At 43.3% G+C, this 12,893-nt stretch overlaps 1 protein-coding gene across 2 annotated transcripts in view; it reads left to right on the top strand.

Moving 5' to 3' along the window:
- Lamp5 (lysosomal associated membrane protein family member 5) overlaps positions 1–12,893 on the top strand; it is a 32,206-nt gene that overhangs the window by 10,036 nt on the left and 9,277 nt on the right. Inside the window, exons 2-9 of one of the 2 annotated variants that reach the window (XM_029560673.1) lie at positions 411–1,016; positions 1,296–1,704; positions 4,606–4,740; positions 7,246–7,531; positions 8,016–8,188; positions 8,525–8,656; positions 8,765–8,870; positions 9,999–10,187. In XM_029560673.1, the coding sequence (XP_029416533.1) occupies positions 7,468–7,531; positions 8,016–8,188; positions 8,525–8,656; positions 8,765–8,870; positions 9,999–10,187 (664 nt within the window). In that variant the 5' untranslated portion in view covers positions 411–1,016; positions 1,296–1,704; positions 4,606–4,740; positions 7,246–7,467. Of the gene's footprint in view, positions 1–410; positions 1,017–1,295; positions 1,705–4,605; positions 4,741–6,982; positions 7,532–8,015; positions 8,189–8,524; positions 8,657–8,764; positions 8,871–9,998; positions 10,188–12,893 lie in introns of those variants that run through there. The other variant, XM_008827195.3, reaches the window with a different exon arrangement.

Genomic DNA, 12,893 nt, shown 5'->3' with positions numbered 1-12,893 from the left:
ATTTAAAGGAAAATTCCTCTTTTAAAAGTATAAAAGGGGCTGGCAAGATGAATCTGGGTGTAAAGGTGCTAGTCCCTATGCCTGAAGACATGACTTTATTCTCCAGGACCCATGTGGTTGGAAGGAGAGAACCTACTCCCATAAGTTGTCCTCTGACCTCCATACTTGTACCATGGAAGGGGCACCTAAATAAATAAACTTTTTTAAATGTCAACTAAAAAACATAAAAGAAAGGGTTGGCTTTCCCCCACCTTAGTGGTAGAAGGTTTGCCTAGCATATATGAAGCCCTGGGTTTGATTCCCCAGCATCATCACACACACACACACGCACGCACGCACATGCGCTGCATATATATATATATATATATATATATATATATATATATGCATATTAAATAGTGTTTTTAAAGGGCATAACCGGGATGACTCCTGCGTTTTTAAAGTGTGGGACCGCAAAGTTCTAGTCTGCTCTATGTACTGGAGAAGGGAGAATCGAGATAGGCCACTGATTGGGCTCCTGCAGTTATCCAGCTCCCAGGTCGGGCCAGCGGAGGCCAGCGCATCAAGCTGGTTAAGTGCGGGCAGACTCCCTGCAGCCCTCTGTGTTAGCTAACAGCCTCTTGAGAGCAAAGCATTTTTGCTGAAAGGCGGGCCTCTGCTTTGTCCCTGGAGACTCTCATTAAAGTGGAAGTCTGAGTTTTTCTTCCAGCTGGAATGCCCTACGCTCCACCCCCACCCCCAGACTGCCAGGAAAGAAGGGGTGAAGCAGAACAAAACCTTAACCTCCAGGCCCCGGGGCTCTGAGCCTTCCGCAGCCGCTTGCTCCCAGGAATATATACCCCGCGCTTTCATCGCACCCTTGGAAACTTGTAGGCCCTCTCTGCTTCCACCTTCTCCGAGACCGGAGTGCTGCAAGGACCTCCGAGGATTTCCACGCGCCCCTGGCATTGGAGCACAGCATCCTGTTGTTCTTACCTGGAGCTGGGCGACTGGGGCACTTCGGGTTGTTCCCAGAGGTGAGGACCCTGCGCTGACGCTGGCGGTTGGAGCTGGGCATGAAACCTCTGTTGTAACTCAATCCCCCCCCCCTCCTCCTCCTCCAGCTTCCTTCTCTTTCAATCCACTTATTCACTTTCTTTAAGCAAAGGAGGGACCCCCCCCCACCCCCAAAGGCCTGTTTTCCCAGCTCCAGTGGAGTTAGCCAAAACCTCTGGGACACAAAGCTGGTCCAAGGAAGGGTCGCAGAGAAGTTAACAAGGACTCCTCTAAAGAGAGCTTTTTTTCCCTTTTTCTAGATATACCTCTGTGCCGCCCTAGCGAACATAAGACTATGAATCCTGTAGCCAGGACTGGTATTTGGCTCAACTCCAGGATCCTGGGAATTGACTTCTCTCCTCAGCTTTGGAACACGCGGGTCTTTACTGGGCAGGGTTTTTCTCTCCCACTTCTATACCTGGAGCAGCTGAGCTAAAGTGCCTGGGAAACGCAGTACAGGTGCCAGGCACCAAGGTTTTTTCCCTGGCTGAGGTCTTCGCCAGTTCCCGAAGGCAGCAAGACTCCAAACAGTAACCCGTGTCTCCCTATGCGTGAGCAGAAGCCGTCAGGCTTGACGTTCACAGGAAGTGTGCTCTGGGAGTGCAGCTCCTTGCAGGAGGATCCTCAGCCCTGAGCAACTTGGCTCTCCTAGCGCTGGGAGGTCCCAAGGTAATGCCACAGACCAGTCTGTGTGTCTGACCAGTGCACACTTATTGCATGCTTCTAACAGTATGCGTTCATGATGAAATTTTCAGTATTTTCTCTTTACAGGAATTGCTCAGTTTACATCCCTGCTAAAGCCATTCATAGATATGGGACATTCAGCCCTAGCAGCATCCCTTAGGAAAGGCGCGCTAAAGGCTAGGGGATAAAGCTGGTCTTGCCAAATGTGGTTGCTACTGGAAAAATACAAACAACATAGTTTCTGAGGCTCCCACTTCCTGAGGCCTTTCTAATATATTTTTCCCCTTTTCAGCTTTTGGTGTTATTGTTACTAGAGCAGCTTACAATGTTTTCACAAAAACAGCCATTAGAAAAGGTCCCAAACTTACCACATGGAGTATGGTGCATTCAGGACCCCAGCTGCTGGGCTTGAATGGATTCTACCAGGGTACAAAAGGCTCTGGACTCCATCTCCTCCTCCCTCTCAAGTACCATTGTGTGTCCCCAGCCTAGTTTCAAGGCCATACGTAAATACTTCAGATGGACGATTAAATGAGTGAAAACAAAAACAACAACAACAACAACAACAAAAAACAAAAAAACCTTGGGAGTAGTGCCATGCTTTTAATCCCAGCACTCCACAGAGGCAGGCTGATCAAGTGAGATCAAGGCAAGGCTGGAACGTAACCCGTTCCAGAACAAGGCAAAACAAAACAAACAAAAAAAGTAACAAGGTCCCCTAGGGGCACTTACACGAGATTTTAAGAACTTAATTTCAGAAGTCAGGTAGCAAACTACTTTAACTGAATCTCAGGTTGTCTAATCTTAGGCCCATATTGTAGTTATTTCTTGGAGAGAAATCCTCCTAAAGGATGAAACAACAAAAACAACAAACACCTATAACTTTTGTCTTAACTTTATGGAAAGATCTTATGCTCCAATTTAACAAGGTTTTCCTTGCTGCTGAGAAGTGGTATGAATTGTGCTCCATGACCTTATACATTGAAGGTAATTATAACTGAATCCCTACTTGATTAGTTTAAGACTAGCCAGAACTGTCATCTTTGTCACAGTTCAAAGATGAAACTGATTTCTTTGTTCCTGAGCTTTTGATGGATGACTACCTGACCTCTTCCCAGGTCGGGGTTTGACTGCTCATGCCTCTCCATTCCCTTTTACCTATGGTGAGAGTATTTTTTTTCTTCTTTGATTTTTTTATTTTTTATTTTTATGGAGCTCTTGGCTACTCTAACATTCCCCCCTCTGAAGAGGTAATCCTAAAATCTTTTAAGGATTAGATACAAGCTCCCAAATACTTTCAACATTTTTGGCCTTTGGAGCAGAGTATGTTGCTAAGAGGTCCAAGGACATTTTAACTTTTTTTTTTTTTTTTTTTGTCTTTTTGAGACAGGGCCTCCCTGTAGCCCCAGCTGTCCTGAAACTCCCAAAGATCCACCTGCCTCTGCCTCCCAAGTGCTAGGATTAAAGGCATGGGCCACCATGCCCGGTGACATTTTGACTTTTAACCAAGAAACTGGCTACTTTTCTTTGAGGTCTTTTTACGCTAACTGCCTAGCAATTCCTACCTCCTGTTCTTATCACACCATCCTCTGAAGAACTTACCCAAATTGCCAATAGGGAATAGGGACACAGACCAGAGAGCATTTGTTTTAAATGGGTTCATAAAGGACATTTCTTTAGGTCTGGTTATATACACAGACAATGAAAGGGCCATTATTCTGGTGATTTGTTTCCTTCAGTGATTACCCTTATTGTAGAAAGTTCCCTTATTGAAATAAATGTGGGAAAGACTGAAGAAACACCAGGAAAAATTATACTAATATGAGAAAGGTTGAGTATACCAGAAATCCAAACTCGCTTTCCAGATCCTTTCCAAATACTATAGCATCTGGCAACATATGCAGAAGATACTCTTATGAAAATTTGTGTTTCAGTTTTTACCCCCAAGAGTTTTCTATCCTAGAAAGAATTTAAGAGGTATGTAGTGATTGATGGAATGAAATAGTATTCTGACTTAATATTTGTGTGTGTCTAGTTTAATTTAGTTGAATTATGCTGCTTCTGTGATTTATGTGTGCTTCTGCATGTATATGAGGGAGTGGCATTGGTGTTGTACAGCCTAGATCATTTTTTATACTTCATTGTAGGATGGATAGACACCTTGCTAACCAAGTTTTAGCTGGAACAAGTCCCAGTCTTTTTCCTTTGAAGCACAGAACATGATCTTATAATTAGTAATGTTTTCAGAATTTCATGATTTTGTCTTGATTCTATGAATACAGGTCAATTATAGCGATGCACCTAACAACTTGAAAAGTTTAATTTTATTGGAACATATTTTATATGTGATAGTTTTGCATCTGTATAAAGCTAAACATTCAAAGAAGTCCTAAGAAGGGTATATGGCATATAAGACATTATGGATTCAGGGACCTAATTTCTTTTTATTGCAAATTCACAGACATGGAAGTATGAAGAGTTACATCTTTGCATTGTCTTCTTATTCAATAGGTATTTTTCCACTTCAGTCAATTGGTTGCTTCTGTCAAGACCCACCTTTTCCAAGAGGCCCCTTCTATCACTTAAAGCCTCTCTTCTCCCGGGATGACTGCCTTATATTTTCCTCTAAGTGTTTATGCATACATTGTGCTGGTCCCACCATATCCTCATGTGTGATCCCACTCACAATGGAAGTTCTATCTTGAGGCCCCTTTCCCTACTTGTTTAATAGAGCAATCACCTGATGACATGATAGTCACAAAAACTAATGTTTAGTCAGTGCACGAACTGAAACAAATCTACTGAAGGACCCAGAGGATCTAGGGGAGATCTCAAACCCATATGTTTGAGTCACACTTATACCTCACATTTGGTTCTGGCCTTCAGCAGCAGCAGTGATGAAAACCGACCCTGCCAGCATTTGGGCAAGTGTACATATTCAGAACAATCTCTTCCTTTCTTCCATACGAGGAGTGAAAAATGGATCAAATTCATTCTGAAGTGTTTTGTTAATATCTAAAGGTATGACATATTGCTAAAATTTCTCCTTTATCACCTCTTTGGTCATTTTAAAGGAACTGGATATATCTTTTTCAAGATGATTAGACAACTGCTAAATTAATGTAGATATAAGTTGTAGATTTAATAATTCAATTCCTACTGCAAATAAGAATCACTCGTGGTAAGTTGAACAAATTAATGGGTATTTATGTTTAAACCATGCTTAAGATTAAGTACTTAAAAAGACAATACATTAATTAGGCTTTGAAGCTGATCCTCCCAGGAAGAAAGGTTAAAATTTCTCCTCCTTTTATTCCTTTCAACTTGCTTAAGCACTGTCTGGTGTCAACAAAGCATACTTTCTATCAGGAATGAGAAGAAATGGAAATAAATGATTCTGAAAGAACCATTGTCTGCTGTATAGATCATGTACAACAGATTAAGGTCAAGGATACTTCCCCTTTAATCTTTTGCTATAAAACAGGCCATCAAGAATTAATTTAACTGGTCTCTTAATGACTTATAAGGTAAAGATATCTGTAATAATGTATCACAAAAGAAACTGCCATGATCTTTTACATGTATCATTCCTACTTAGATAATGCTATTTGTTTATCTACTACACATAAGATAAGTGGTTGGTACTCTAGTATATTGACTATTTCACTCTGTATTTGATTTTGAGTGCTTTTATATTCATTGGCTCATTTGGCCTAAGCAACCATCCCTTAATTTTTACCACAATGTTTTAGACAAGGAAAACTAAAATCTGCACAAGGTCACATATCTAACAAATAAATCCTAGATGGAGATCCACCTTTTCGTTCTTTGTTAAAATAGTGGAGAGACAGAACACACACACACACACACACACACACACACACACACACACACACACACACAGAGAGAGAGAGAGAGAGAGAGAGAGAGAGAGAGAGAGAGAGATTGTTGCTTTATAATTTTTATAGCACCACAGGGAAAGGAGAGTTACATAATTATTGTTAACATGACAGCATAAGACACATACATTTTATAACTTTCATTCTCAGCTTATAAGAACTGAGCTTATATCAATCACCATTTTGCTTCCATTTCTTCTACATATATATAAGGTTGTTAATTTTTGATAAAATACAGATGTAAAATGTATTGATTTATCTTTTGCTTTATAACTTGAGCTGCTAAGAATCTAATTATTGATATGAGAATGTGTTTGAAAGCAAAATAATTATATAAACACTTTGAAGAAAATACTATGTGAGAATATAACTATACTTAAATCCACATTCTATACATTTCAAGGATGTGAATTATTTATATTTTTAGGTTGATTTATTACTTAATAAATAAAGGCAGTCATAGTAGGTTATGTTTTGGGATCAATGTTACAGGAAAAGAAATGAAAATGATCCTTTAAAGTTAAAGCATGTGATTTCTATTTTAATTCTAGCTGGCCATATGACATTTGGGAAGGTCATTTAATTTCTGAAAGTCTCACTTTGGGGATAGGTATAACAACAATAACCTGTATTTCCCCTTGCCTAGCTTGTAAAGTTGTAAAGAGAATCAAATTGATGACATAGGTAAAAATACTTTGCAGTTTGCCCTTTAACATGACATTGGTCATGACATTAAATTACCTACACAATTGTGATTTATTGACCTAATGAAATATCCTCTAATAAAAAATATTTGAACATCATTACAGTTAATTGAGGACAGCATGTCTATTCCTGAAAGAGATGCATTCTGATTTACAGAACAAGAATAAAAAATGAGCGAGAGACCAAAATGCAAATATAGGAATTATCTCATCAATGTTTGCTTTTTCTGATCTGCTAAAGGCCTCAGAGTAATACTCATGTACTTTTTATTGCATGACCATGACCTATTACTTACAGAATAATCTAAAATTCCCATCCTAAAAGTCCTCAGATAACATTATAAGCTCACAAGCTTCAGGTTCATTCGCAACCCTCTTAGTAAGTGACCACAACTGAATGAGTGAGGTAGGTGACCCCAGGACGCAGGCCATGCGTCCTCAAAGAGGGGACTCTCAGGGCCCTCTTTCCACAAGGGCGCACTGCATTGTCTGAGGCCATCTGAGGAGGTGTCTGTTTAACTTTAAACAGGAGCTCTTGAGAACAGGGACAGGAGGAATCTCTGAATGCTGGGAACTGTTGCCATAGCATTTTCTTTCTCTATTCCTGCCCACCTCTCCTTCTCCAAAGCAGGAACAATTTGAGCTGTAAAATTTTCTTTCAGGAGCAGATGTTTTTCCAGAATCTGGGGCTCCGGTGATGGTGATGTGGTATCTATACCACATACTGATTGTACCTGGTGGGAGGGCTTAATACTACGGGTGTAATTAAGTTTCCTAGGACACACTAGTGTTTGCAGATATAATTGCGGAAAAGAAAACAGACCCAGGGAGAATTGTAGTCCCCCACACCCACCCCAATCCCATTGGCTCTGTAAACAAGCCAAGCTACCACCAGTCCTGCAACCAAACTTCCTTATTTCCAGCACTGGCGGCGTGGACAGCTCCCGCACCTTGGGCTCTAGCTACCTCTGCAGTGAGGCGCGGGCGGGCCAGCAGAGCAGGGTGCAGCCGGGGATAGACCCGCCGGCTCTCGCTCCTCCCTGTCAACCCCCGCCCTTCGCTCGCGCTGCCCGCCACTTTGAGGGGTTTCCTCTCTCCGCGGCTTCTGCAACAGCACTTCTGTCTGGTTCCCGGCAATTGCGAGCATGGATCTCCGAGGAAGAACCCTTCTCAGCGGGGACAGACTTCGGATTCTCCTAATGCTTTTCCGTGAGTCCGTTTAGGGGACTGGGAGGGCGAGATGGATGGAGAACCGAGCCCACATAGGAAAGCCAGTAGCTTTAGATTTAAAACAAGTCTTTATGTTTTGAGGATGGGTTGGGGGTGCCGGTGGCAGAGATCTCTCCTTGAGAGCCACACACCTGTGTGACACCTCCTGGACAGGATGCTAGATAGACCGTGGGGACCACAGCATCGCTAAGAAAAATTTAGTGTTAACCCTCTGTGTTTTTTTTTGAAGGCCAGTCACATTGCAAGTGAGGATTAAAATGTTTTAAATTCTATTTTCATTGTAAATCAACAGCAACGGAACTGAGTTGTAAGCGCTGGGTTAGAGGAATGTTTGCAGAGCACAGAGCTGAGAGCGGGGAACTCAGCCACTCCAAAGCCTGCAGAGAACCCGCTCTGCGCTCTCCTGTCCACCGCGTGGGCTCCTGAGCGCGAAACCCATGGGAATCCTTTGCTTGCTCCACAGATGCAATGGCTCGGATCACGGCAGAGCAAGAAGTGGAAAATCTTTCAGGCCTTTCAACGAACCCTGAAAAGGACATATTTGTGGTGCGCGAAAATGGGACGACATGTCTCATGGCAGAGTTTGCAGCCAAATTTATTGTACCTTACGATGTGTGGGCCAGCAATTACGTGGATGTAAGGAATCTTTTTCCTCCCCAGCTTGTTCCTAAGGTTCCAGGGCCGAAGGGCATCCTCCCTCCAGGCCCTGCGAAGACCTTGGTCGCCCTCCTCTCCCCGCACACCCCTGCAGGCGGTTCCCGAATGCTGCATGGGGTTCCGGCTTGTACCGCCTTCTGCTAGCCCTGCCTGCTTTAAAAGTTAACCCCCTCTCTGCCCCCCTCCTGGCGGGGTCTGCACGTGAGAGTCCACCCGCATGTTCCTGGACCCCGGCGCGCGCGAAGAAGCGCCCAAACCTGCAAGCTAGAGTTTGGCCCGGCGCGCTGAGGGGGCGCGGGGCGTGTGTGTTCCCAGCTGATCACAGAGCAGGCTGACATCGCCTTGACCCGGGGAGCTGAGGTGAAGGGCAGCTGTGGTCTCAACGAGTCGGAGCTGCAGGTGTTCTGGGTGGATCGCGCGTACACGCTCAAAATGCTCTTTGTGAAGGTAACTCCCTGAGGGCGCGCAGAGGGACGTGAACTCCGCTTGGGTGCAGGCGGTAGCAGCCTCTGTAAAGCCTTCAGAGAGGTTCACACAGACTCTCCCTCTTGTCAGGAAAGCCACAACACGTCCAAGGGACCCGAGGCCACTTGGAGGCTGAGCAAGGTGCAGTTTGTTTATGACTCCTCAGAGAAGACCCACTTTAAAGATGCAATGAATCGTAAGTAGTCCAGATCAGTGGGGAAGAAGCCCAGGAAAACACTGACACCGGGTCTTGAAAGAGGTCTGGGATTTGTGCTCAGAGAATAAGTCCAGCCTGGGCCTGCTTGCTCTCCAGGGCTTAGGGGGATGAGAAGGCTCTTCTTAGGTCCTTTCAGAACTCTAGCTGAGACCCCTGGAGCATCTGCAGTCCTGGTTGCTTCTGAGGTCTCCGCGGGGTGGCCCTGAACCGGGCGCCAAGGAACTTCACTTCTATTTTCTGCACCATGGAATTTCTTCCATTTGCTAACAGTGCCACATTGCGACCTTCCCTTGAGGTCAGGGTTGGGCGGGCGGCAGGATCTTTTCCGTATACTGCAGTATGGCTGCAGCCACCTCAAAGCAGGTTTTGTACCCTGTATCTTAATCCAGTAGCTTTTCCTGCCCATCTCTCCAACAACTCACTAGATCTTCCAAAAATATCCCCGCAGGAGGAGCATGCATCTTCTAAAGAGTGGGTTATTTGCAACCACTGTCAAAGACCAGATTTAAATGTACTTAAAAAATTAATATAAAATAGATTGCCTCACCTGTACTGAGGTCTTCCGTTGCTCGGGCTCTGAGTGGGAAAGAATTGTTATCCAGGACATTAAAGAATACCAGCCTCATCTTTCCTCTTCTGTTTTATATTTGCATGAAAAGATTGATTTGTTCTTTTAATCAAAACACACAATCAAGCATTATCCCTGTGGGGGAGGGAAAGAGACAGAAAAAGAGAGAGGAAAAAGAGAGGGGAAAACAGCAAACTTGGGCCAGGAAGGAGAAAACTGGAGATATGCCACCATTCATTCTCTATCTTTGGAATCTCCCTTGATAGAGATTTTTCGTGAAAAGAGTTGTGTTTTCAGATAGCACTCGTCTTCCAAAATAGTCTTCCAAATTAATATTTAATGAGCACAGGCTCAAAGACAGTGGGTGACTTGGTCCTTCATGGCCTCTTCATATCTTTGGTGGAGCCCCAGACCTGGGACTGGCATCACCTCTAGGAGGCATGGGCTCTGGCTCTGGGCTGAGTGGAGAGCCTCCTGGCCTGGAAGCAATGAGGACACAGCCAGCAACTGCCTAACCACTGCTTTGGGCCTCACTACAGCTGGGAAACACACGGCCAACTCCCATCGCCTCGCTGCCTTGGTCACCCCAGCTGGTATGTCCTATGAGTGTCAGGCTCAACAGACCATTTCTCTGGCCTCCAGTGATCATCAGAAGACTGTTGCCATGATCCTGTCTGCAGTTCACATCCAACCCTTTGACATCATCTCAGATTTCGTCTTCAGTGAAGGTAAGTTAGGCTGAGGCCAGGAAAAGGAAAGAGGGCTGATTTCAAAGAAGGATGTGGAGGGGACCTGCTGGGCTCCCAGGATGCTTTTGCCTGCATTTCCTTTAGGCTCCAGCGACAATTTTTACATGATGGAAAGGCTGTAAGGAAAATGAGTTGATTTTCTGCAATGCCTCCCTCGTTCTTATTTTCCCATTCTCCTATGGGGGACAGGATTTAAAGGCATTTGATATCCTGCTTATTTCCCATAGGCAGATTCTAACTGCTTTATTTGCACCGTCCTCTGGCTTAGGGATTGCCAGGTGAATACAATTATTCAAATGTTTAGAATTCCGGCGGGGGGGGGGCTTGTCTCCACCTGTGTCATCAGCCACCATTTCCCAAGGTATCCCTCTTTTATCAAATGCAGCTTCCACTCAACCTATCCCCGACAGAATGCACCAACCGTCCCTGTATAATTATTCTAAGGTAGATTTGCCTTGGAAGAAAGGCCAGATTCTTTCCTCTTCCTCCTCCTCATCTCATTCCTCTCTTTCTTTCTTCTTTCCTTCCTTCCTTTTTTTCTTTACCTTTCCTGCCCTCCTTTCTCTTTCATTTTTTATTCCCTCCCTCCCTCTCTCGCTCCCTTCTTTCCTTTCCTTTCTCTCCCTCACCCTCTCTTTCTTCCTTTTTTTATTTCTGTGGTGCTCTGGATAGAATTCAGTGACAAATGCTTTATCCACCATTGTGCTATATCCCTAGTCCTTGACTGGTTATCATTCATCTTTGCATTATTACTATCTAGCATGGTGCTAGCTCAATTATGGATGTCCGATTAACTTGTTAAATTGATATTTTGGTATTCAGTTGATAGAAACCTGCAAATGCTTATATTCTAGGAATTGAAACTAGGCTCTAAGTGTCAGGACCCTAACAGTTTTAAATATTTATTTGTGGAATTTTTAATAAAATGAAACAGTGAGTGTCTATCTTAACCTGAAATATTAAATGTAATATGACATATTATGGTTGTGGATGACTCAGGAACTCATTATGAGAATAACGGACCAGGTAGTAGGCTTACCTAGGCTGCTTATCACAAGCGCATTTGAATTTTCTTGGGAAACATTAATAATGTTTCGAGGCTTTGACTTTTTGCTATTCAGCTGTTATAAACTTTATTTTATTTCTTGGCACTTCCGGTATTGTAATCGTCAATTTTACTTGTTCTTCACCACAATCCCACCTTAATCTACTCTGGGTTATTTCTAAGTTGTTGTTTATAGTCATCCATGGACAGAGAAACTAAATCCAATATGTTTAAATTTGTGTGTACAAAGTAAGTAAATAAATACAAATAAAAACCAGAACTACTTCATTAAAAAAGTCAGCGAAATTCATTGCATGGAGTTAATGAAAAATGATTTTTATCTATTTCAAGATTGTAGCTGGTGAAGATTACTAGATAGACAGAGACTGTAAGCATAAATAATTTCTCAAATGCATACAGAGGAAGCATAAGCAAATTACAGCTGTCTCCTCTGGAGTTTGGGGCTAGTAATTAGGATGTTCCCTTCTGTGTGGTGCTCCAGGCTCAGCTTTGGCCCTCCTGGGAGGAGGCAGGCCTCATTCAGAATCACTCACGTGATCTTACACTTTTCTAGAGAGGGTGGTCTTTTGTTTCCGGCTCCTCTTCTCTGTGCTTCTTAGTATTACTACCCGCCCCCAGATTTGGGAGAGATCATTGTATTCCATTTATTAGAATTAGAAAAATTCCTTTAGGGATGCCTTTTCAGGTTCCAGCACTGGCACTCAAGGGACCTTCCAGTGTGTTGTGTTTGCCCTAGTTGAGTGGATCATGCCTGCTAGAGAGGAGGGTGTCTGGTAATATATTTGCATACCCACTGTGGTGAGTCTATGTGTTTTCAGTTGTGTGTGTGTGTGTGTGTGTGTGTGTGTGTGTTTGAAAATGGCTGTGACTCAACATAGCATAAGGGTTTGTTGTGAAAAGCCCACTTCTTGGTTAGGAGGTTTTACCTGACGGTCTTCACAGCTGCCTACTTAGTTTGCTATATGAGAGGAGTAAGGAAGGATCAGTGAAATGGACAAGTGGAGAATCACAGGGGCAAGAGCAGCCAGAAGGGGTTGACATGTTTATCACACATGTCCCCTTAAGTGCATTGGCCTTAACTATAGCACCAATCTCAATTACCAGCACATCTTAATTGCAATGTGTACATGAAACTTGAACTGCTGTGTACACAGTTGTGATGTTAATATGCAGATTCTGCTTCAGTAGATCCTGAGGTGGAGTCTACATGTCAAATTCTAGGTGATGATGCTGTTGGTGTATAGAGTCCTATAGAAGATTTGATGGATTAAAGGCAGTAAGGGAGATATGGATAGAAATGGGGTTATTTAAATGGGAGGGGGGAGAGAGGATTATACAAGGAAACTTGGGGATAAAAGGAAAGAAGGAGCTCAAGAGAAGTGGGACCAGAGGAGAAGGGTATTATTAAGGAAGAAATGGGAAAAATGAGGAAACCATGGTGGAAGGGTTAGACAGTGAGAGAGAGAAATAATGCCTACCTAGGTGTTAAAAACCAGAGGGAACCATATTATTTCAACATCCTACTAACAACTAGTTCAAGGAAAAAAATATATGTCTAGTGAAGGTTTATTTGAGAACATTTGATTTTTGCCCAAGCTTTATCTATATAGTGCATGGGA

This window comes from Nannospalax galili, unplaced genomic scaffold, assembly GCF_000622305.1.
Source record: "Nannospalax galili isolate Female #2095 unplaced genomic scaffold, S.galili_v1.0 scaffold151, whole genome shotgun sequence".
In the NCBI taxonomy this organism is placed as follows: domain Eukaryota; kingdom Metazoa; phylum Chordata; class Mammalia; order Rodentia; family Spalacidae; genus Nannospalax; species Nannospalax galili.
This window is presented reverse-complemented; position numbering and strand designations above follow the sequence as displayed.